The sequence below is a fragment of the Paramisgurnus dabryanus genome, chromosome 6, assembly GCF_030506205.2.
Source record: "Paramisgurnus dabryanus chromosome 6, PD_genome_1.1, whole genome shotgun sequence".
Taxonomy (NCBI): Eukaryota; Metazoa; Chordata; class Actinopteri; order Cypriniformes; family Cobitidae; genus Paramisgurnus; species Paramisgurnus dabryanus.
Genome location: NC_133342.1, coordinates 18,324,578 through 18,347,214, shown reverse-complemented (window position 1 = coordinate 18,347,214; position 22,637 = coordinate 18,324,578). Strand labels below are relative to the sequence as shown.

Below are 22,637 nucleotides of genomic sequence, written 5' to 3'. Positions count from 1 at the left end.
GTGAGAGATCTACCGTCTTGGTCATTTGATTAAGCTCGATATAAAGCCAATAACTAATTAGACAAAAATGAAGTCACTGTGCTGCCAATCACTCTCAGGGGGAGCCAATAGACACCGCGTCCTGTCAGAGATATTTTAATGCTGAATAAGCTCTAACAACTAATTAGGTTTTGTATTATAGCACTGTGGCATGTTTAATATAAGTGATGCAGGACCACAAAAAACAGTCGTGTGTCAATTTTTGAAATTGAGATGTAGACATAATCTGAAAGCTAAATAAATAAGTGGGGGATAAATAAGTGATGTATGGTTTGTTCGAAAAGGACAATATTTGGTCGAGATACAACTTTTGAACATCTGGAATGTGAAAAATCGAAATATTGAGAAAATCGCCTTTAAAGAGCACCTATGGCAGTGGTCTTCACTATTTTTTTCATGAGAGCCACGCTGATAGTTCAGGGTCAATAGGAGAGCCGCCTTTACCGCAAAGTATCAAAAGTTACATCCAGTCATTAATAGCATGTCTGCTTATCAATCTGTTGCAAGGCAATAAATACAAGCAGGGCTCGCAAAATCGCTAGCCCGACGTCCCGGGGCTATTGTGAATTCCTGTCGGGCTACCAAAATGTATCTCCGCCCTGCACGTCGGGCTATCTTGGGGATGAAATTATATTTTAATGTTTTTGCTTGGTCTCAGATTTAGTTAGGTAATTATATTATATGTATTTCGGCATCCTCTTGTCAGTCATTATCCTCACGTAACAAGTGAAACTGTCAGGAAATGAAGTGAAAGCAAATAAACCCATCCTTTAATGTGCACGTCTGAAATGCGCGCAACCCTCTGCACGCTCTTCTCCTGGCTTCGCTCTTCACGAGCACCTGCTTGCTCTTGTGTTCAGCAAGCGCGAACTCAAGTCATTTAAAAAAAATAATGTTATTTCATTTTTACCTCATAGACTAACACTGTTTTAGCGTTTCTTTTGTCTTTCTTCAGTTAGTAACTTAAATATGTGAGAAGGAAAATATATTTGAAGGATTTCCGATCGATTTCACAGGTCTACGCTATTAAGAGAATAGGATGCTAGAAGCTTTGATAGGTGACTAAATGGCAGTGGTAAGATATTTTACCTAAAGTGTATAGAATGTTTATATGTCATTTCGTTTTACCTCAGAGTCAAAAATTATTCTAGCGAAAATAAACGGCTATGGTAAGATATGTTAACCTAAAGGGAATTAAATGTTTATTCCTTTTTAATAAATATCTATTTTAAATCTTCTGTGTTGTGTTAAAGTCACTGGTTGTTTATATATTTGATAAAATACCATGTTATCTAAATACAATGTGTGATATGTTGAGGTATTTTTATTAAAAATAACCTGTGTTATAATACATTCATATAATATTTCAGTAATATAACAATTCAATTTTTCTAACGTTAGGGGAACAGTAAAATAACCTAAAAATAACATTAGGGGAATGTTTATTTTCTTTAAGAAAACATTCCTTGCTATTAACCAAAACTAATGTTAGGGGAACGTTTTGGGAACCAAATTGTTAGCTGGGGATGGGCAGGAACAGTTGGCGCACATGGAAATCCAGCATTTATCAATATTCTACATTAAACAGTGTATTTTTTATTCGGGCTACTTATATTCATTTCAGGCTACCAAAAATGAAAGAGTGCCTGCCCGAAGGGCTACCAGGTATTTAAAAATTTTGCCAGCCTTGACAAGGGTAAATCATTCTTAATCATTTACCAGTCAAATTTGTAATTGAGACAAGATGATTTCCCTTAATGACAAAAACAGGATTTTAATGCTAAGCATTCTTATTATATGCTTATGCAGTGCCCCCCAAACCACCAGGGGGCCACCTTTCTCGTAATTTTTGCGGCGCTGCACAGAGCGGTTGGCGACTGACATTACTGTGCCACGAGAGCAATTCGAAAGCATAACAAGCAGTCTTATCTTACGGTACTTTGATGTCATATGACGATCACTCTGTGCAAGTGCTGCATGCAATTGAACACGCTTATCAACGTGCATCTTGATCTAATAGGTATGGTTTTCTTGCGTCCGTAGCAGAAAAGACAGAATAAGCACATGTCTGCATTATCATATCACTGTATTATTTACTCCCATGCGAGCCACAAATTCAAGCTTGCCGAGCCGCGCACTGAAGAACACTGACCTATGGTCTGATTTCCTTTGATATGTAAGTGTGTATTAGTACATGACATGTTGACAATATGCAAAAGGTACAAACCCCAAAGTAAACGATGACGCGAGTTATCGTCTCAAACGTAAATCTCTTTTCTTGTACTACAAATAACATACGGATTGTAGGCAACAGTTCACTTCCTGGGCTTGTTGACATGGACAAGACCGACATTATCATAATTCCTCTTGCTTGGACTCGCAGCATGTAAGTTAATTCCTGTCAGCATTAAATTGTGAGCGAATCTTTCAAACATGGTAGGGAGCGTCAAATCAGGATATCAGAGGTATGCAGGCCAATCACAACGTACAGATTAGTTGGCCAATCAGGGACACAGCGCTTTTCAAATCTATGAGTTTTGTACAAAATCAGCACGTTTCAGGAAGACAGGGATATCTGGAGCTTCAAAAATGTATGGTATGTGGAAAATAATGTGTTTTTTAACCATAATACACGCAAACACATTGTACTATGCCACATACACAAAAAAAGTTTTTTTTTAACCAACGAAATAGATGCTCTTTAAAGTTGTCAAAATTGAACATGATCTTTACCTAATATCCTAATATCCAAATGATTTTTGGCATTTAAAAAAAACATAATTTTGACCACACAATGTATTGTTGCCTACTGCGGCGAATATAACCTAGCTACGCATGACTGATTTTATGGTCCAGGGTCAATATATAATATTATAACAATAAAATGTATTTTAGCAGTCTCTATTACTTGCGAACTTCCAAAAATAATACTGCTAGTAGAGCACATGTGCTATGACTTAATACAGACCGGAAGAGCTGCACCACCCTGAGATTTAATCAGAAATACGTAGGGGGTGCGCACTGCATAGAGTCTATTATGATATACAGATTCAGATTCTGAACGCATAATGGCTTTATTACTTTTCTGGCTATGTAAATCTAATGTGAAAATTCATTCAAAGTTTTTTGTGATTATATAGTGTTTTCTATGAATTAAATCAAACTTTGATGCTCCTAATCTGATAATTAGATCATGAGACTTTAGCCTGGATTTCACAGACAGGGTCACCCTGTTTAGCTATTTTAACTTTATTTTACAATTTTTCAATGAAAGTTCACCTGTAGTTAGCTCCATTGTTGCTATATGACCTCACTTCTTAGCTTAGCGTGTGGAAACCAATCCTCATGTTCAAAATTAATACATTTTAATTATCTAATTTAACACAACTGTTTTAACTTCTGGCTAATCAAGGCATGACAAATTAAAAATGATAAAGAGCAAGTACCTTTGACACACTATAAACAGAAAATCAATCAGAGAGCAATGAATTGTGGGCTAGAATAAAGTGTGTTTTCTTAAAGTCAGTAGTCATTCAGTATTCTATGCATGATCACAGATTTAAAATGGTGTACGTCTGACTACTTGAAATATTAATGTGTGTTAAGTAATCCACCTCCTGTGGACAGACATCACTTATGTTTGCACAAATTATGACCTTTAAGTCCTTGGCGTGATCACGTATTGTACCACACCGAGAACCTGAACCCAGAAATAATTTCAATTTAAAAGATGAATAAAAGCTCGTCCACCCACTGCCCTTCGCAAATGACTCGCAACCTTGATTCCCACACAGGCCTAATGTAGTGCTTTTACATCATACCTCCACACATGAATTCAGAATAGAAACTACATTTTAAAAAGCTTGTTATTAAACACTTCAGAAAGACGTATCTACAACAAACACACACAAGCTTCATTCAAATAAACGCTGGCATAGAGTAGCAAACAGTCGTTGTAATGTACCTCACATGCTCAAAGTTCATCTGCCAGCCTAGTTTGGCATTTCTGGATAGCAGATATCCTGCCTTAGCACTGCATAAATACCTGCCAACCAGTTACCCTCCATATTCAAAAGTGCAGCTTTAGGCCACATTCATCTATTGCTATGCAAATCCTATGACGGCAATTTTAACTGAAATTCTATGCATTATCAAGTTAGGAGCTCTACTGCCTTCCAGGAGCATTTGCTGACAGTCGGTGCTTTATTCAGGTGTAGCGTTACGTGAACTTTAAGTACCAAAATAGAAACTGCTAACACTTTAAGTTGAAGTCTTGGATGGTGGAAGGCCAAACACCCGTTTCCACCTGGTCTGCGGGGCGGCTGTAATGCCGCATGTACGTTTTGTGAAACATTTATGTTGACAATGAACCCAGCCTGTGCTCCAGCCTGGCTGGGGAATAGACTAAAAGTGGGTCAGGATATATAAAAGTCAGTGGAAAAAACATCATCTAACCTGGATAACGGTTTCCAGCACAATTTATTAATGTTATAAACCAAGCCAAGCACAAAAAAAGTGAACAAAATCAAACTCACTCTGTTTTATTAATCTCTTGTCCGCCACTATGACGTTCTCTGCGTCGACCACGATGACTTTCCCGTCACGAGGCCCGACTGCAAAGTTGTCGAACGTGACGTCCAGCAGATAAAGGGCAAAGTCAAAGTCGTTATTGGTCAGCTGCTCAGCGATGTCCATCAGCTGCTTGGCCAGGTCCACTCTTTTTTCCCAGGGTGCATTGTAGAAACTCCACAGCTCCTCGCCCACATAATTCACCGCCACCATCCGACCACAGGCCCCCAGGTATTTGGCGAACGGCCAGCCCTCGTCGGAGGGAAAACTCTACGGAGATGAAACATGAGGAAAGAGAGTCAAGGTGAGCCTGAGTTTTCACATGCACATGACAACGGCTCTGTTCCAAACTTTGCCCTCTGCACGAATACTCGTACTACATAGGCAGCGACGGCACACAAATAACGCTTCGCAGGAGACCCAATGCTGCTTTAAAATACAGCCCCTATAGGCAGCTTATTAGGTTTAGGAACAAATCAAATTTTCTACCACAAAAATCATTTGGTCCCACGGTCACAGCGTACTGCTGAATTGCACTATAAGCTTAGAGCAAAGCAGTCATAACAAACTTTTCTTAAGCACTGCAGATACTCGATAGCCCCATTTCGAGCTAAATCATTAATAATTGATAAGCTACTATTAAATTTTAATTCCAAAGACTGAAATGATTTAAAGGACAAAACACAGCTTTCGGTAACCAGCAGGACTATCCAACATCTGGCCACTGTAGCCTGGGCAGGAGAGACTGAATCACGTAGACACTGCAGCTCACAGCATGGTTCGTGATGGACCTCTGGCACAATGTATCAGTTAAAAATAACCTCTTGCCGGTTCACACAACCTTAAAAGCCGCTCGCACTTGAAAATGTTAACCCAGGGCTTTAATGCAATTCATCTTTGACATTTAAGGTTTTATATTTGTAAACCCTGGGTTAATGTTCATATTCACATATTTATGAGGTCAATACCATTTATTTGATAAATACAGCTCACACGGAGCACATGAGCTGTTACAATAACTGCCTATCCACAAAGCAAAAACAAATATGGTCTCTTAATTCTGGTTAACAAACTAGTAAACAATGCATCATCCAAAACCCCTCAAGTCCTGTACAATGCACTGAATCTACAGTTTGCATGCATGCATATAAAATTTAATTGTGATCTTTGTAGCTCAGCTGTCAAAGCATTGCATTAGCAACGCAAAGGTTATGGGTTCGATCCTACAGGAACACACATACTGATCAAGGTAAAGTACTGTGCAAAAGTCTTACTGTGGGTTTACACCAGGCGCGAGTTCAACGATTTGCACGAGTAGATTACATACAAAGTCAATGCAAAGACACGATCAGACGCGTCATTCGCACCGCCCCACGCGAGGATATGGGCGGCGCGTTTGCGTTCAAAATATTCAACTCGAGCGATTCGGATGACACGAAGTTCAATCCCGCGAGTCACCTAGAGCAAGTAATGCGATGCCCCGCGTTTGGTGTGTACGTACTAGCATTATGCAGGGTTCACACCAGACGCAGTAGACGCGGCAAGCACGAGTGATTTACACGTTGAATGACTAAAACTTCACGCGCAAATGAAGCGATTGAACTCAAATGTTCAAGCGTCCAACTACGCCCGAATAGCGCATTTTTGCTGCATCTACCGCGGCCACCATCACCAGCTTTCTTGTTTTAGCAAAGTTTTAATGTCCATCCATATTTATTTTTCACTCTTTTTAAGATATAAACAGAAAATACAGGAAATATGTGCACAACATTAAAAACAATTTTCAGTACTTAACTCTTTACCCGCCATTGACGAGATATCTCGTCAATTAAGAGAAAACGCTTCCCTGCCAATGACGAGATTTTCCGTCTTTCCGCAATACCGCTATTATCCACCAGGTGGCGCCCTTCCGCAACTTTTTAAAACCGGAAGTATTGCCCTATGGCAAGCTGCTGCATGTCCGTGTCTGTTTTAAAGATCGCTCTGAATGGGATCTCTATGAAAAGTCAGTCACAAAAATGGAATTATTTTTGCTTTTTGCTCAAAATATGGTGTTTTTGCAAAAACCTACCCATATTCAAAAGCTGATTGCAAAAGAACCACTAAAGGTAGGATGAAACGGTTTTTTTTGTTTGAAAGCAGAGGGTCTGTTCTTTCATTTGGTATATTGTATGTTTATATATTTAAAGAAGAACATTTTCTGGAAGGCATTAAACTTTGGTGAAAATCATGAAAAACGCTGGCGCTGGCTGGCAACTTTTTTAAAAAACGCTGGCGGTGAAAGAGTTAATGTCGTCTTCAGCCATCAGTCAGTATTGGTGACCTCTTTTGGCACGAAACACATCTTGAGCTTTTTTAGGAGACTGAAGTCATTCGATTAGAATTAGAAATTAGGATTTAATTTCATTTAGGTTTAAGAGATCCTGCAGCTGCCTGCTATTGGTCAAGTGGAAGGGGAGTTTACACTAAATACTTGACACTTCAGCTTATACTGTTTTTATACTACATAAATATTTCCTGTATTTTCTAGTTGTATTTTAAAAAAAAGAGACTGAGAAATAATTCTATATGATCACTATACAATTGCAAAAACAACAAATCTAATGGTAGCATGGTGGCCTAAGATTTTTGCACAGTTCTGTATATCATATAATGAACTGTAAGAGTGTTCTGCCAAATCCATGAATGCTAATTAAATCGGTTTATCTCAACTACTTATATTGGACAACATCACAATGTACTTTTCAACAAACAGGAATAATATCCTTGAATACTGAATCAATGTTTAGTGCTTATTAAATTGTTTCGCAGGTCTGGCTCTTATTATCGCCCACTCTCTGACAACCAATGAACTCGAAGTAACGAACAGGGTGGCACTGGCCATGCTCTGGGAACATTTCGTCTCTACAGTTTCTTTGTCTGACAGCATCAAATGTCTGTGAAAGGGTATGTCTTGTGTAAGAGTGAGATTGAATTGTTCTGTCTCCCAAGAAAAAAAACCCTCACTGTGCCCAGTGCTAAAATTCAGTGGGTGATGCTACACTCTGCTGTTGAACTTTGTACTTCATAAACGGAAAACAAAAAAAATCAGACCACATCTCTCATCTTTTTAGTCTGTCAGTCACATATAGAGAAAAATAATAAAAACAATATTAAAAGAAAATTATTACATGACCATCTAAAAATAAAATGCTGTTGTTCATGTTGTTTTTAAACCAATCCGGTATGACATAATTCTTCTGAACACAAATGGAGGTGAATGTACATTTGTGCTCCAAACATTCAAACACAATGAATGTCTGGTTGTGTGATCATCAGGTCGCATAAACTTTCTTGCCAACACTCTTAAGTGTTTTAATATGTGTTAAGTGCGTCATAATGTTCTGCCATTGTGTAGAATTCACCTAAACTGTTTTCATTAAATGATCTCCTTTTGTGCTCATACAGGTTTGGAACAACATGAGCATGAGAAAATAATGACATTTATTAATAGGTGAACTTTAAGGAAATTAACAGTATTATATGCATATTCTCTTCAATCAGAAATAATTTTTAATTCTAGAATTACTTCTAGTATGTTACCAGTTTAAATTATCAAGTGTATAAACCTGTAAACCTGACAAGTTCAGAGTACTTAAAGGACAAGTTCGTTATTTTAGATTTAAAGCCCTGTTTTCAGATTTGTTTATGGTGAAATAGAATGGTTTTGACTGAAATTTCGACATTTTCGGCTGCCCTGAGAATTTTCGCATGTTTGTGTTTCAGCTCAGACCTCTACAATGGGTTTAATGGTGCACTGGAACAATCCTTCCTAAAATGCATTAAACTTTCGTTTACAAAGACGTGAAACTCACCGAGTGGTCAGGGGTGTTCACTGGTATGCTCACACAAAAATCGCTCCAAAAGACGCATTCCAACAGGTTTTATCGTAGTTTTTACCACCTCCATTGACATGTATTAGATGTGCTGTGAGGTACGGTATTACTCCGCGCTGGGAACTTTGTTTCTATTCTTGCAATTGGCAAAGGCGGATTAGCACCACCACCTGGGCTGGAGTGTTTATTATTCAAGCTCTAAGCGGAAGAATGTACGGGTGTGAGGCGTTTGGGGAAATAGGTCCACAAGTTAACAACGAATGCTAAAACAGCTGTTGGAAAGCATCTTTTGCAGCGATTTTTGTGTGAGCATATCAGTGAACACCCCTGACCACTCGGTGAGTTTCACGTCTTTGTAAACGAAAGTTTAATGCATTTTAGGAAGGATTGTTCCAGTGCACCATTAAACCCACTGTAGAGGTCTGAGCTGAAACACAAACACGCGAAAATTCTCAGGGCAGCCGAAAATGTTGAAATTTCAGTCAAAACCATTCTATTTCACCATAAACAATCTGAAAACAGGGCTTTAAGTCTAAAATACCGAACTTGTCCTTTAAATGTTTTTTGGTAATGGGTTTCTACATAAGTTTTAAGTAAACCAACCTTACAATTTTTAGGAAAACATATTTATAAATTATAATTATTCCAAACTTAAAAGTTTATATTTCATTGTATTTCATATTTAGTACACTACATAAAACTACTTTATTTTACCATAAGTGGTATTTAACCGTTTATTTTTTGTTCACAAGCCACAGAAACAGACAATGTGACTCATGTGTATGTAAGTGTAAAGAAACTGAGCTCAGTGCAGTGCTTGACTTCACAGTTATTGTTTATATGATAAAGCAACACCTATCCAACATACAGCCTAAGCACAGGCACTGCACTTGTTTTGAACAATGGTAACCACAACACTTAAAAATAGCTAATTAAAAAAATAGCAAACTCAACTCTAAATCTCCAACATAAATGAATGTTTGACACTATAAAGTCCCTCTCTTTACTGAAAACCACATAAAATGTCACTTTATTTAAAAACAATGCCCTCATAATTCGGCCTGCACGATAAATCGCACGCGATTGTGACGCGCATCTTGTCAGTAAAGCTGGTTCCTTGATTAGTAATAAATCACCATCAGCAGCATTTACTACACAGATCCGTAGTTTACTGACAAGTAGGGCTGCATAACGATTAATCGTGATTAATTGTTTGCAAAATAAAAGTTTTTGTTTACATCTATATGTTTGTGTATGGTGTATAATAATTATGTATATGTATATGTATATGTATATATTTATATATATATATATATATATATATTAATACACACACATGCATGTAGAACTTTAAGAAAAAAATATTTATATATTAAGTATTTATATATAATATAAATGTACAAATGTATATACGCATGTAAACATTTCTTAAATATTTAAATGCATGTGTGTGTGTGTGTGTGTTTGTATTTATATATACATAATTATTATACACAGTACACAAACATATATGATGTAAACAAAAACTTTATTCTGCAAACGATTAATCGCGATTAATCGTTATGCAGCCCGTGGATGAATCGCCTGCTAGATTTATTACTTATCAAGGAACAGGCTTTACTGACCAGATGCGCGTGACGATGGGTGCAGCCCTAATCGTAATGCAGTCTCATGCAAAGCATGCTGGGAACTGGAAATCCTTCTCAACCAATCGTGTTAATTTAATGTTAATCTGAAGTAGATTTGACTCTGAGTACGTTTACATGCACAGAATAAGCGGATAACTATTAAAAATCTGCTTATTATAGAAAACTGTTTTCATGCGTTAACATGCAAATCAATAAGCCGGCTATGCAGTCAACTGCGTTTACATGGGACTTGGAGAATTATCAGTTTTCTCACAGGCAGTGACGTCACCACCTATAGTACACAATAGTCGATCAAAAAGCCGACGGCATATCTGTCTTAAGCTGTACTGTTGTATCTCTCCTCGTGTCTGCAGAACCTGTAAATGTAACATGAGCTTTTATTTTCACAGTTTCTCTGCCAACTGCTTTAGTCGAGCGGAGACTTTTATGCGTTACCTTGCGCTTACTTCCGCGTGTGACATTTATCTTTCATACGCGGAGACATGCGCACATGGACAAAACCGCGAGAAAGCGGGTTAAGGTGTTTACATGCCACGGGAAATCGGCGTAATGAGCAAAAAACCACCTGTGCCGATCGGTTTTTGCTTACGCTGTTTATGGGCTTTCCCCGATTAAAGAAAACCGCTTTACGCGTTTACATGACCCCACACGTTAGCAGTTTATTGAGCATAATCGGCGTAAGACTGTGCATGTAAACGCACTCACTTTCTTAGCTTAACTAGCTGAATGCCTCAAACCTCAATACAACCACCAAAAGTTTGTAACTATTTGCCGTGCTTGTTAAAATTAGGCTGTTATATTGAAATGACTCCGTTTGGAAGTTATAAATAAATTATTTGACTCATTTTATTGGAGTTTGTGGTAAAATCGTTGAACACACATAAAACCTTTAAGCTGAACAAACTTTTTTCACTTTGATTTGACTGAGTACATTATACTCTTCGGGTTTTCAGTCACTCTGTAACCATCAGAATCTAGAAAGCTTTATTGCATTTTATTTAGTTATTTCAGACATACTGCATTGTATTGTACTGTACTGTATTGTATTGTATTGTTCTGTATTGTATTGTTGTTGCACTGTCTCTTATCTGGCACTGTCTACACACATGCGCTTTATGTGGCTAGACTAAAATTGTACTCATTTTAGTCCTTAGCTCTGTGTCTGTATGCATGTAGCACCATGGACTTGAGGAAATGCACTGCACTGCTACTGGATCTATGGTTGAAATAACAACAAAGCTTCTTGACTCTTGAACTTACATGCGCGTTTTGTGAGCATGTGCAGCACACGATGCATTAGATACCTTGTAAACATTCCATTTACTTGCACTGAATGTTTTCTGCTTAGTCTACATATTGCCTTGATGGTATCAAATAGCACAATGGCATTTTAACAGCCTGCATTGTTACACTTTGCTATCAAATTTCTAAGGCGTTGCATTTTAAGAGACTCCTAAAACATTAGGTGTGCAACAAGGCACTGACCTGTAGTCTAAACTAAAGCTGAAAATTCTTATCACAAACATTTACCCATTAAATGAGACCGTAGCACTACCATATATGGAGAGAAGAAAGTTTTCATACTTTCAGTCTTGACATTAAAACTGTTATATGAAAAGCTTTAAAAATTTCTGTAGCCCTCCATTAACATAGGCCATGAAATTGTTGAGTTGCATTTGGCCATTCATTGCACAATATCCAGAAACAAGCCACACGTCAGACACTTTCTGTTTTTCCTATGGGGTTCCGGATGTGTCAAAATAATGTCGTCTGCTTTATACAATACATTTGTATATGTCCATTGAAATTGTCTGTATATGTCGTCTGTTTACGGACGTCGTCCTCCCTGTCGTCTAAATATGTCGTCCTCCGTGTCGTCTGTATATGTCGTCTGAATATGTCGTTCTCCCTGTCGTCTGTATATGTCGTTCTCCCTGTCGTCTGTATATGTCGTTCTCCCTGTCGTCTGTATATGTCGTGGGAGAACGTCTGTATATGTCGTTCTCTCTGTTGTCTGTATATGTTGTTCTCCCACCTGTCCAATGCTCGTGTTAATGTCGCCCTGTTCAGCTTTGCCTTTAATGAAGTGTCTATTCAAGATAGCATCCATTATTGGCAAACACGATTTACACAACTCCGCCCATTATTATTTTTTATTTATGAGTAAAAAAAATTAAATTTCAAATGCCATAATAAGTCTTACACTGTAAAAAATAAATCAGGAGCAGGGTGCACAAATATTGGGCAAATGTTATAATAATTAAAGGGTAACAAGCAGGGGTCATTCCTATGAGGTTTCATACAGTTTAAAGATGGAAAATACCTACCAAGAAAATTGTTATTAAACACAGACAAATAAAGGTTTTGTTTTGATGTATTTACATTTGTGAAAAAAGATTTCAGCTCTATTATTATTGTTTAGTTAAAGACACGCGGGCATATTAACGGCACGTGCAGTACAGCCTTGTATGGTCCCCTGGAAGTGGATTTTGCCGTGCTCGCTTTCTCACTTGCCCTCTAAAATATCACATCGAAAAGGAAAATATTTTCAATAAAACAAGTGGAAATAGTGTGCCTTTCGAGTGTTTAATAACAATGAAAATGCTTAGCTATACTGGGTAGTGTAACGGAGGGCTTTTGCACTTCCAGAATGCAGCATCAATTTAATAACTTTAATAAACATATTCATTTAAACTCCTTTTTATTATTGCATCCTATTAATGTAAAAAAGCTGAGGTGAAAATAGTAGGCTAGTTGCCAGTACAAAGTGTAGCATCTAATTATGCTTTTTGCAAATAACTACTTTTGCTGAACACTATAAAGCGCTATTATCACCTGAAAATAGTGTATTGCTAAGAAAATTCTGTTATTGTCACTTAAGTGTTAAAATAATACATCTGTAAATAGAATATACATAGAATAGATTATCTGTCCGAACGCTCCGCCAGCAATGTTTTCCAATAAATCCTTTAACATGCATCTAGCTTTAACTCCTTGCATTTGGCATAATAGTCAAAAGCAAAATTACGTTTTTATACACATGGTGTATGTCTGTATTTAAATAAAGTCAGCTGATTATTTATTTTTACAGCAATTCAGCATCTTTTTTCGATTAATAAAATATTTTTCTGATCACAATTTGCCTTGATTAAGCACAATTTTCTCTTTACTAAATTGATGACATTATAGCAGAATTCTTTGTTTTATTTACACATTACTCACACGTTGAATTTATTTATGACATTTTTATTAAAACAAAAGCTTAACGTATTACATTAACAACGAACAAATGATAAAGTTAGTAAGTGATAAAGTCGTATTGTGTAATTTTTTACACAACCTTTCAATTCACTGGGTAGCAAGTTACATATACATTCTAAAAACAATACACATGAGAAAAACGCATGCAGAAAAGGGTCATCACTTACGTTATGGGCTTATTCATACTGTACAAACACTGCTGGCGGAGCGTTCGGACAGATAATCTATTCTATGTATATTCTATTTACAGATGTATTATATTACAGTTTTTTACAATCACTTTGCTACTATTTTCAGAACCTTGATGTCATTTTTCACAACTCTAGACACAAAACTCACAACCAAAGATCAAAATGCACATTTTTCAAAACTCTTAACTCTTTTCTCAATTGCTTGGATACAATACACATAAAACTTGGATCATTTGTTCATTCAACCAAAATCACATGTTCAATATGACACAACTTAACATCAAAGTACTACTGTTTCAAAAGGCTATTCACACATCACATTTCAAATAAGTGTCTATTCATTTTCTTACAATGATCTAAATATCAATCAATACAACTGCCCAAAATGATAAGTAACTGTTGCATTATTCCTAATAGTTGTATGGAAACAGACAAAGAATCTTCCATGTTTACTGAAAATCATGAAAGTTTCAAGATAATGAGGTTCATTGTAACCAATAAGCATGGAGCATGAACCAATTATCACTGTACTGTATAGATGCAGGCCCTTGTAATTGCTTGTCCAATTCTGCCAACTTGTTACTGATGATTGAGTGCAGATTGTGAAATGATGTGACCTATGTTGTGATTGTACTGTAGTGTTTTCATCAATACATTACAAACTTTGTTCAATGATTCCAATGTGTCTGTCGTATTCTCTCTACTACTGCAGAACTTTTACAGATATGTATTTGCTCTACATGTCTCTACAACTATCAGTTGCTTGTGTGTGATCTATAGTTATGTTTCCATGGTATTTCACAGTAAATTTGTGTTTTGAAACAATGATTGTGCAAGTGCAAGATGTCTTTAAAGATGTGAATGCACAATGCAATGTTTTGAACACTAGACAGCCTGTGTTACAAGTGATTACCGTTTTGAGTTTTGTGTCTAGAGTTGTGAAAAATGACATCAAGGTTCTGAAAATAGTAGCAAAGTGATTGTAAAAAACTGTAATAGCGCTTTATAGTGTTCAGCAAAAGTAGTTATTTGCAAAAAGCGTAATTAGATGCTACACTTTGTACTGGCAACTAGCCTACTATTTTCACCTCAGCTTTTTTACATTAATAGGATGCAATAATAAAAAGGAGTTTAAATGAATATGTTTATTAAAGTTATTAAATTGATGCTGCATTCTGGAAGTGCAAAAGCCCTCCGTTACACTACCCAGTATAGCTAAGCATTTTCATTGTTATTAAACACTCGAAAGGCACACTATTTCCACTTGTTTTATTGAAAATATTTTCCTTTTCGATGTGATATTTTAGAGGGCAAGTGAGAAAGCGAGCACGGCAAAATCCACTTCCAGGGGACCATACAAGGCTGTACTGCACGTGCCGTTAATATGCCCGCGTGTCTTTAACTAAACAATAATAATAGAGCTGAAATCTTTTTTCACAAATGTAAATACATCAAAACAAAACCTTTATTTGTCTGTGTTTAATAACAATTTTCTTGGTAGGTATTTTCCATCTTTAAACTGTATGAAACCTCATAGGAATGACCCCTGCTTGTTACCCTTTAATTATTATAACATTTGCCCAATATTTGTGCGCCCTGCTTCTGATTTATTTTTTACAGTGTAAGACTTATTATGGCATTTGAAATTAATTTTTTTTTACTCATAAATAAAAAATAATAATGGGCGGAGTTGTGTAAATCGTGTTTGCCAACGGATGCTATCTTGAATAGACACTTCATTAAAGGCAAAGCTGAACAGGGCGACATTAACACCAGCATTGGACAGGTGGGAGAACGCAGGGATTAAAGTAAAAAAAATTCTTCTGACTGAAATTTTTTTCAGGCCAAGTCATATTCCTTTAACTTACACTTTATGTAGGCGAGACCAATAACATTTTAATGGTAGATTTTTTTGCCATTAATTCCATATTAAAGTCTCCTGTAGTATATAGGTAGCTGTAGTTTACAGGGAATTTCAGATTAAGGCGAAACAGCTAAATAACTCACTATATAAAAAGAAAACATGAATATCACCACCTTTAATGAATCTTTTATTAATTATTAATTAATTAATTGTAAATGTATTAATTTGAGCATTTTTACTAATATTCTTTTTAAATCAAAGTTGAAACTGTTAACATTAGTGAATGCACCATGAACTACCGTCAATTACTGTAATGACATAAACAAGAATGCTTATATACTCTATATTTTCATTGTTTGTTCATGTTATATAATGCATTTACTAATGTAAACAAATACAACTTTTTCATATCATATTATTCAGTACACAAACAAATAATCCAGGGTCTGTTCTGTTCACAAAACAGCTTACAGTCACAGCTCTTATACGGTAACGTTATGTATGAATATAAATCCTAAACGAGTAACTCGAGTCAAACTCGTGTACAATAAGCACAGTCTGTAACCATAGTGAAAGATGTAAAATGAATGACTGTACCTTTATCAACAAATTATTATGTTACAATAGAGGCAGCGCTGATGTGCTATTTTGTGCGCAATGTTTCTGCTGTTTACTTTCTCCTAAGACCTAAATGCCCGTGTTTATATGAGGATATTTGCAAAGACTGGATTTTTGACGCATATGTTTATTTAAGGCCAATAAAGCGGCAAAAATACTCACACAATGAGAAGCGAACGCGCGACTTTGCGTGCCCATCTGACACAGAAACAGCGGCCGCATTTTGCACTGTTGTTTGACTTTGAATGGCTTAAATCACTTGTTTTTAAACTGTGGTGCTTAAATATGTGTACAAATGTTAAGTTTTTGTGACCACACGCAAATGCAACTGCAAGAGCATTTCGGAAGCAGTCTCCTCTTATGATTCCTCGAATCGCTCACGGGATTTGGATGTCATCTGCCTCCTGGTTCTTGTGGCGCCACATGAAGTTTACCCACGAGTTTAACAAACCCGTTGTATCAGCCACTGGTTAGATCAGCAGTCAAAAACGGGACGCGGGTGATCACGTACGGGGGAAATCATTTACCCCCAAAATACAGCACCCCTAGTCATACTGTGCAAAGACACGCAAGTTACCTGGCTTTTTGGTTTTCTTAGCCCACGAACTGAAAGCCTTGCCAATCTTCATCATTTCGCTAAGTCAATCTCCAGGTCTTTTACACCTTTATCGATCTCCAAAACATCGGAGCCTTCCTGCATTATAAGTTTGTCCATGCTAGCTGAAATAAAGTTTTACCTCAGCTTAACGTGATACAGCCAGAAAACCCGGAGTGGATCCGGTGCGTGGTGGTTACAGAACGCTTACAGTGGAGAGAGGAACGTGATTTGGCTCCACTCCAGGCTTTGATCACATCCCACTTAAAAAGGTGAATACACGACTCGTCTTTATGAAAAGTGAATTTAATAATTTTTCAATTGACGGAAATCCGTCTAGCGACGGAAAACTTTAATCCATGAGAACGACATATACAGACGACAGAGAGAACGACATATACAGACGTTCTCCCACGACATATACAGACGACAAAGAGAACGACATATACAGACGACAGGGAGAACACATACAGACGACAGGGAGAACGACATATACAGACGACAGGGAGAACGACATATACAGACGACAGGGAGAACGACATATACAGACGACATGGAGAACAACATATTCAGACGACATATACAGACGACACGGAGGACGACATATTCAGACAACATATTCAGACGACAGGGAGGACGACGTCCGTAAACAGACGACATATACAGACAATTTCAATGGACATATACAAATGTATTGTATAAAGCAGACGACATTATTTTGACACATCCGGAACCCCATATTTTCCAACCTGAAGTATCATTCCCTATCATCACACCCTATATTACAGGCTCAGTCAATAACACTTAACATTGCTGCTTGAGCAAAGTCACAGTATATGAACAATGTAACCGTCATATAAAACCATTTCTGAGAGCAATGGCAATAATAAAAAATACATAAGCATAATAAAAAAAAACACATATAAAAAGTCCTCTAACATGAGTGCACCATTTCTACTTCAGGAAATATGAATGACAAGCTGTAAATAGGGATGCAGCGATTATAGATTTTGATGGTACGGTTATAGTCTGATAAATAATCACGGTTGTACGGTTATTACGGTTATTAAGGATTCATTTATTTCACAACATTAATGTATAAAATCACATTAATAAATTTTTAATCAATTGCTACATTTTTCTGTATTTTCAGTTTGTTTATTTTTTCTACAATTCTTGGACAAATGATAATAATAACCTAGCTGGCTTTGACTTAAACAGTATAGGTGCCTTTAAAACCTGTAGGCTATTCATTTTAATGATCTTTTGAATAAATGTAATTTTACATTTGGACTGAATAAAGTTATATTATTTTGGTTTGTTTGAAGTATTGAAGTAAAATATATGAAGTAAAAATGATAAGAGCCTCTCAAAACGAATAATAACACAGGGTCATCCTGGGCCAGGTACTGCCAGTCATTTTGACAGGTGTAGCTTAATATTACACAAAAATCAAATATAAATATTAGGGGTGGCAAGATTAACGTGTTAACTCATGCTATTCATTAATTAATCATTAACGCGTTAAAATAATTCAACGTAATGAAATGCAGTCAGACCACCAGGAGCCCCGCCCGGGTTTGATCTTCGAGCAGGAGGTTTTTAATGCTGTACAGAGTGGACCGATTGAAGTGTGGCTCTTTCATGTACGGATGCAGGTGCGCGCGCACACACACACCCACCCATACACACACACACACTCACACACAAACCAGATGCACGAACAACCAAGAGACGCGTCACGCGCACATATTCTTTTGAACGCGGAGCTTTGTCATACAATGCACAAACCAGATGCACGAACAACCAAGAGACCCGTCACGCGCACATACTCTTTTGAACGCGGAGCTTTTTCACACAATGCATCATGACGCATGCGCCTCTTGGTGCTTCGTGGATCTGGTTTGTGCGTGCGTGAAACAAAAACACGCGGTGTAGCGAAGGCTTTACGGTTACTTAACCGTGACGTTTTAAAGCACAGTTAATAGTGAAACCGGTTAATCGCTGCATCCCTAGCTGTAAATACACACAAGGCTAACACACTAGTTAATTAGCACTAGTAATGTAGACATGTTACACTAGTCAATTAGTGTGGTTAACTAGTTTACCTGTCAATCTTATAGAAATGTATTTTATATACAAATTTTGTTTTTAAAACACCTTCCTCTTAAAGCTAATAGACGATATATCCATTGAACAAGTGCTGCACCCTGCATGCTTTTTACACAATATTATCAAAAGCATTGTCCTTTAAAGACAGCATTTATTAGTGATTTTTTTTTTAAAACATCTCTGGAAACTGTTCTGTAGATGTTATACTGTGTAAACGCCCGATGACTAACCTGCCTAAACTGGCGTTTTTAAAACGGATAAGTTGACTTGCTGTTTGACTTGCCAATCCATTGACTAGCTTTGAAAATGTGTCGTTTTGCACAGCCCTTAACATAATGGATGTACAGAACAGGCTCAGAGACCGTTTTAGACATGCATTTATTTTTTTACGGTTCAGTGGAAAATCCAGCCCATCAGGTATTGGAGAGCACGTCCGCATAACGTTCGCACCCCACCCCTACATAAACTATAACAATGAATGGAGAACCGTGTGATAGCTGGGTTGAAAGCAGGTGAAAGGCTAAAAGCACTGTTAACATCATGTTATGACAGATGACCAGGTGCTGATCATCCATATCCAAAAGCCACTTGCTGTTTTGGAAACTGCTCACTCGTTTATTCATTCACTATATCCTATAACGAAAGATATTTGAGTTTGAATACGTGGAAAACAAAAATAAAAATAAGCAAGTAATTTTGGATTAACTACCGTAAATACTATCAGATTATGAAACTTATAGATGAATTTATAGATTTTACTGTGAAGTTTGTTTTCTCACTGTCTGTCACGTTCATGTAATTCAACGATAAAAAGATTTAAAACATTTACTATTGTTTATTTATATTAGGGATGCATCGATACTTCGGATTGGTATTGGGCCATATCCGGACCTTTTCTGTGCGTTACCCATGGTTGTTGGGGTCAATCTATTAAAACGACAGTTCAATAGTTTTATGTGAAGAACAAATTTTTTTCTGTGCCCAGGATTTGCATAAGCGTAAATGACAGGATGATTTAAGCGCATCATTCTGTGCCTGGAATGCACATTTTTTTCCAAAATATAGTACAAAATAACTGTCAACTGTGTGTAGACAACATTATTGGTGAGTTTACTTTCAGTGTCCGCAAGTTAACACCACTCATGTAGCGTTCACACCAAATGCGGAAGAGGCGGCAAGCGTGAAAGAAGGGAATGAAGTGGTTCAGACACCACTACAAAATATAAGAAATGGCACATGGCAGCTCAAAGGTGCAGTGTGTAATTTTTCAAAGTATCTCTTGACATAAATGCAAAATATTATACAAAACTATATTATCAGTGGTGTATAAAGACCTTTCATAATGAACCATTATGTTTTTATAACCTTAGAATGAGATTAGGGCTGGGACGGTTGTAATTACCACCGCGGTGGTGGATTGTGACCCGCGGTCGAGAAGTGCGCCCTGCGGTGGTGTGCACGTCACAAATTATAAAAAATATAAAGTACAATCTCGCCCAGTGAGATGTCTTCAGGTTCGCGGAGGTAATGCGCTATTTGCAAGGGAAGGCAACTCATATCATTGATGACCGCTGGCTTGGAGGCAGAACAATGAGGCAAGATATTCGCCGTTTCTCAATTCGAAGACTGTAGCCTTTGGAGGTCGCATTTGCAAGCTGCATACGTCATCAAGATAAAGTCTTATTTCATAACATTAACAATTATAAAGTTACTATTATTCTTTGTTAATCATTAAGGGTGTCACAATTTCGATTTTAAATCGAAATCGATCGAAATTAAGTCACAACCTCGAACTTCGAATTAAAAAACGGGATCGTCGATGCTGCCACGCCCCCATGTCACGTCCGGTCGGCTTGCCAAGCGGGGAAAAACCTCTCAGATGTTTATATTTCCTTGAAATGCATATCATAAAGAGGATTACTACCTACTGATCTGCCTTCGGACAGAGCACAGCTCTCTGCACGTGCGTGAGAATGAGGCGCCAAGATGCAGCAGGTTATATTTTAAACAAAAGGGATAGTTTGCCTCAGCACGCATGAAACGCATAAAACTGAACAAATGCATAATGATTACTACTTAAGTTTATGTTTAGACTTCGGAAAGATGCGAGAAGGCGTGCCGTGCACGTGAGACGGAGAGAAGCGCAGCTGCTTATAAAGTAAACAAAAACTTTATTCTGTGAACAATTAATCGCGATTAGCCCGTGGATGAATCGCCTGCTAGATTTATTACTCATCAAGGAACAGGCTTTACTGACCAGATGCGCATGACGATGGGTCCAGCCCTAATCGTAATGCAGGCTCATGCAAAGCATGCTGGGAACTGGAAATCTCTCTCAACCAATCATGTTAATTTAATGTTAAACTGAAGTAGATTTGACTCTTTCTTAGCTTAACTAGCTGAATGCCTCAAACCTCAATATAACCACCAAAAGTTTGTAACTATTTGCAGTGCTTGTTAAAATTAGGCTGTTGTATTGAAATGACTCCGTTTGGAAGTTATAAATAAATTATTTGACTCATTTTATTTGAATTTGTGGTAAAATCGTTGAACACACATAAAACCTTTAAGCTGAAAAAACTTTTTTCACTTTGATTTGACTGAGTACATTATACTCTTCGGGTTTTCAGTCACTCTGTAACCATCAGAATCTAGAAAGCTTTATTGCATTTTATTTAGTTATTTCAGACATACTGCATTGTATTGTACTGTATTGTATTGTATTGAATTGTTTTGTTCTGTATTGTATTGTTGTTGCACTGTCTCTTATCTGGCAGTGTCTGCACACATGCGCTTTATGTGGCTAGACTAAAATTGTACTCATGACCCGCTGGTTTTATTTCAGATGCTAAGTTCTCTCGGGTAAAGTGAAGCCCAAAAAACCCCATGCGAGGAAAAGCATGCAATGTGTAAATTTATAATAATAATAATAATAATAAATATTAATAATAAATATTAATGGCATAGCATTTTTTTTCTTTTTTTTTTGTAAAAAAAAGTAAAAATTGAGAATTGAATCGAATCGTGACCTTAGAATCGAAAATGTAATCGAATCGAGGATTTGAAGAATCGTGACACCCCTATTAATCATACATTGTTGTAATATGCTTATGACTTGCAAATGTCTGAAAATAATAAACCAGGCTTGATGACATATACAGCCTGCATATGCGGCCTCCGGAGGGTGCAGCCTTCGGATTGAGAAACGTCTGTTCTCTCTTGGTCAAGAAAAAGTATCAATCTGCGCTACCATTACACCATCAGAACGCGTTTTCAGCGCGGTTGGAAACATTATAACCCCAAAAAGTGTTCTCACTTGCTGTTTCATGCATAGAAGTGCTACAATAAACACGCAGATAGGCGCCGATCCCCTGGGTGCTCAGGGGCTCGGTTCAAGCAGTCACCGAAATTGCCAAGCACATACGCACAGTTGCTTCACATTTACTTTACATGTCGAGTGTAAAACCACACGGAAAACGTGACCGTGCCGCTTTCCTCCTCTTCAAAGCGCGTGTGTGCTTCAGAGCGTCTTTCGTTGCTAAGTAACCTAAGCATTGCTTGCTGTGAGGAGCACCCACCGGCGGAGAAAGAAATTGGCGCCTATAAACACGCACGTTTGTTAAGAACTGTATATCTGATCATCGTTTATATTTTTATATTTTAAAATATATGTATGCATTATGTATAAGACCTATATGCATCAATGTGTACGCGTGCATGCGCACCCCCCCCCCCCCACACACACACACAATCTATAACCACCGCACCACTGTGGTGAATTAGTGCATTATCACCGCGGTGGTAAAAAACTGCCACCGTCACAGCCCTAAATGGGATGTTTTTATCTACAGCAGGAGTGGGGAA

General features: G+C 37.4%; 1 protein-coding gene across 1 annotated transcript in view; it reads right to left on the bottom strand.

Annotated features, from left to right (window-relative positions):
* The window catches only part of dipk2aa (divergent protein kinase domain 2Aa), a 40,982-nt gene that overhangs the window by 2,214 nt on the left and 16,131 nt on the right, over window positions 1-22,637 (bottom strand). Inside the window, exon 3 of the mRNA XM_065269451.1 lies at window positions 4,575-4,878. Coding sequence (XP_065125523.1) covers window positions 4,575-4,878 — 304 coding nt within the window. The remainder of the gene's footprint in view (window positions 1-4,574; window positions 4,879-22,637) is intronic.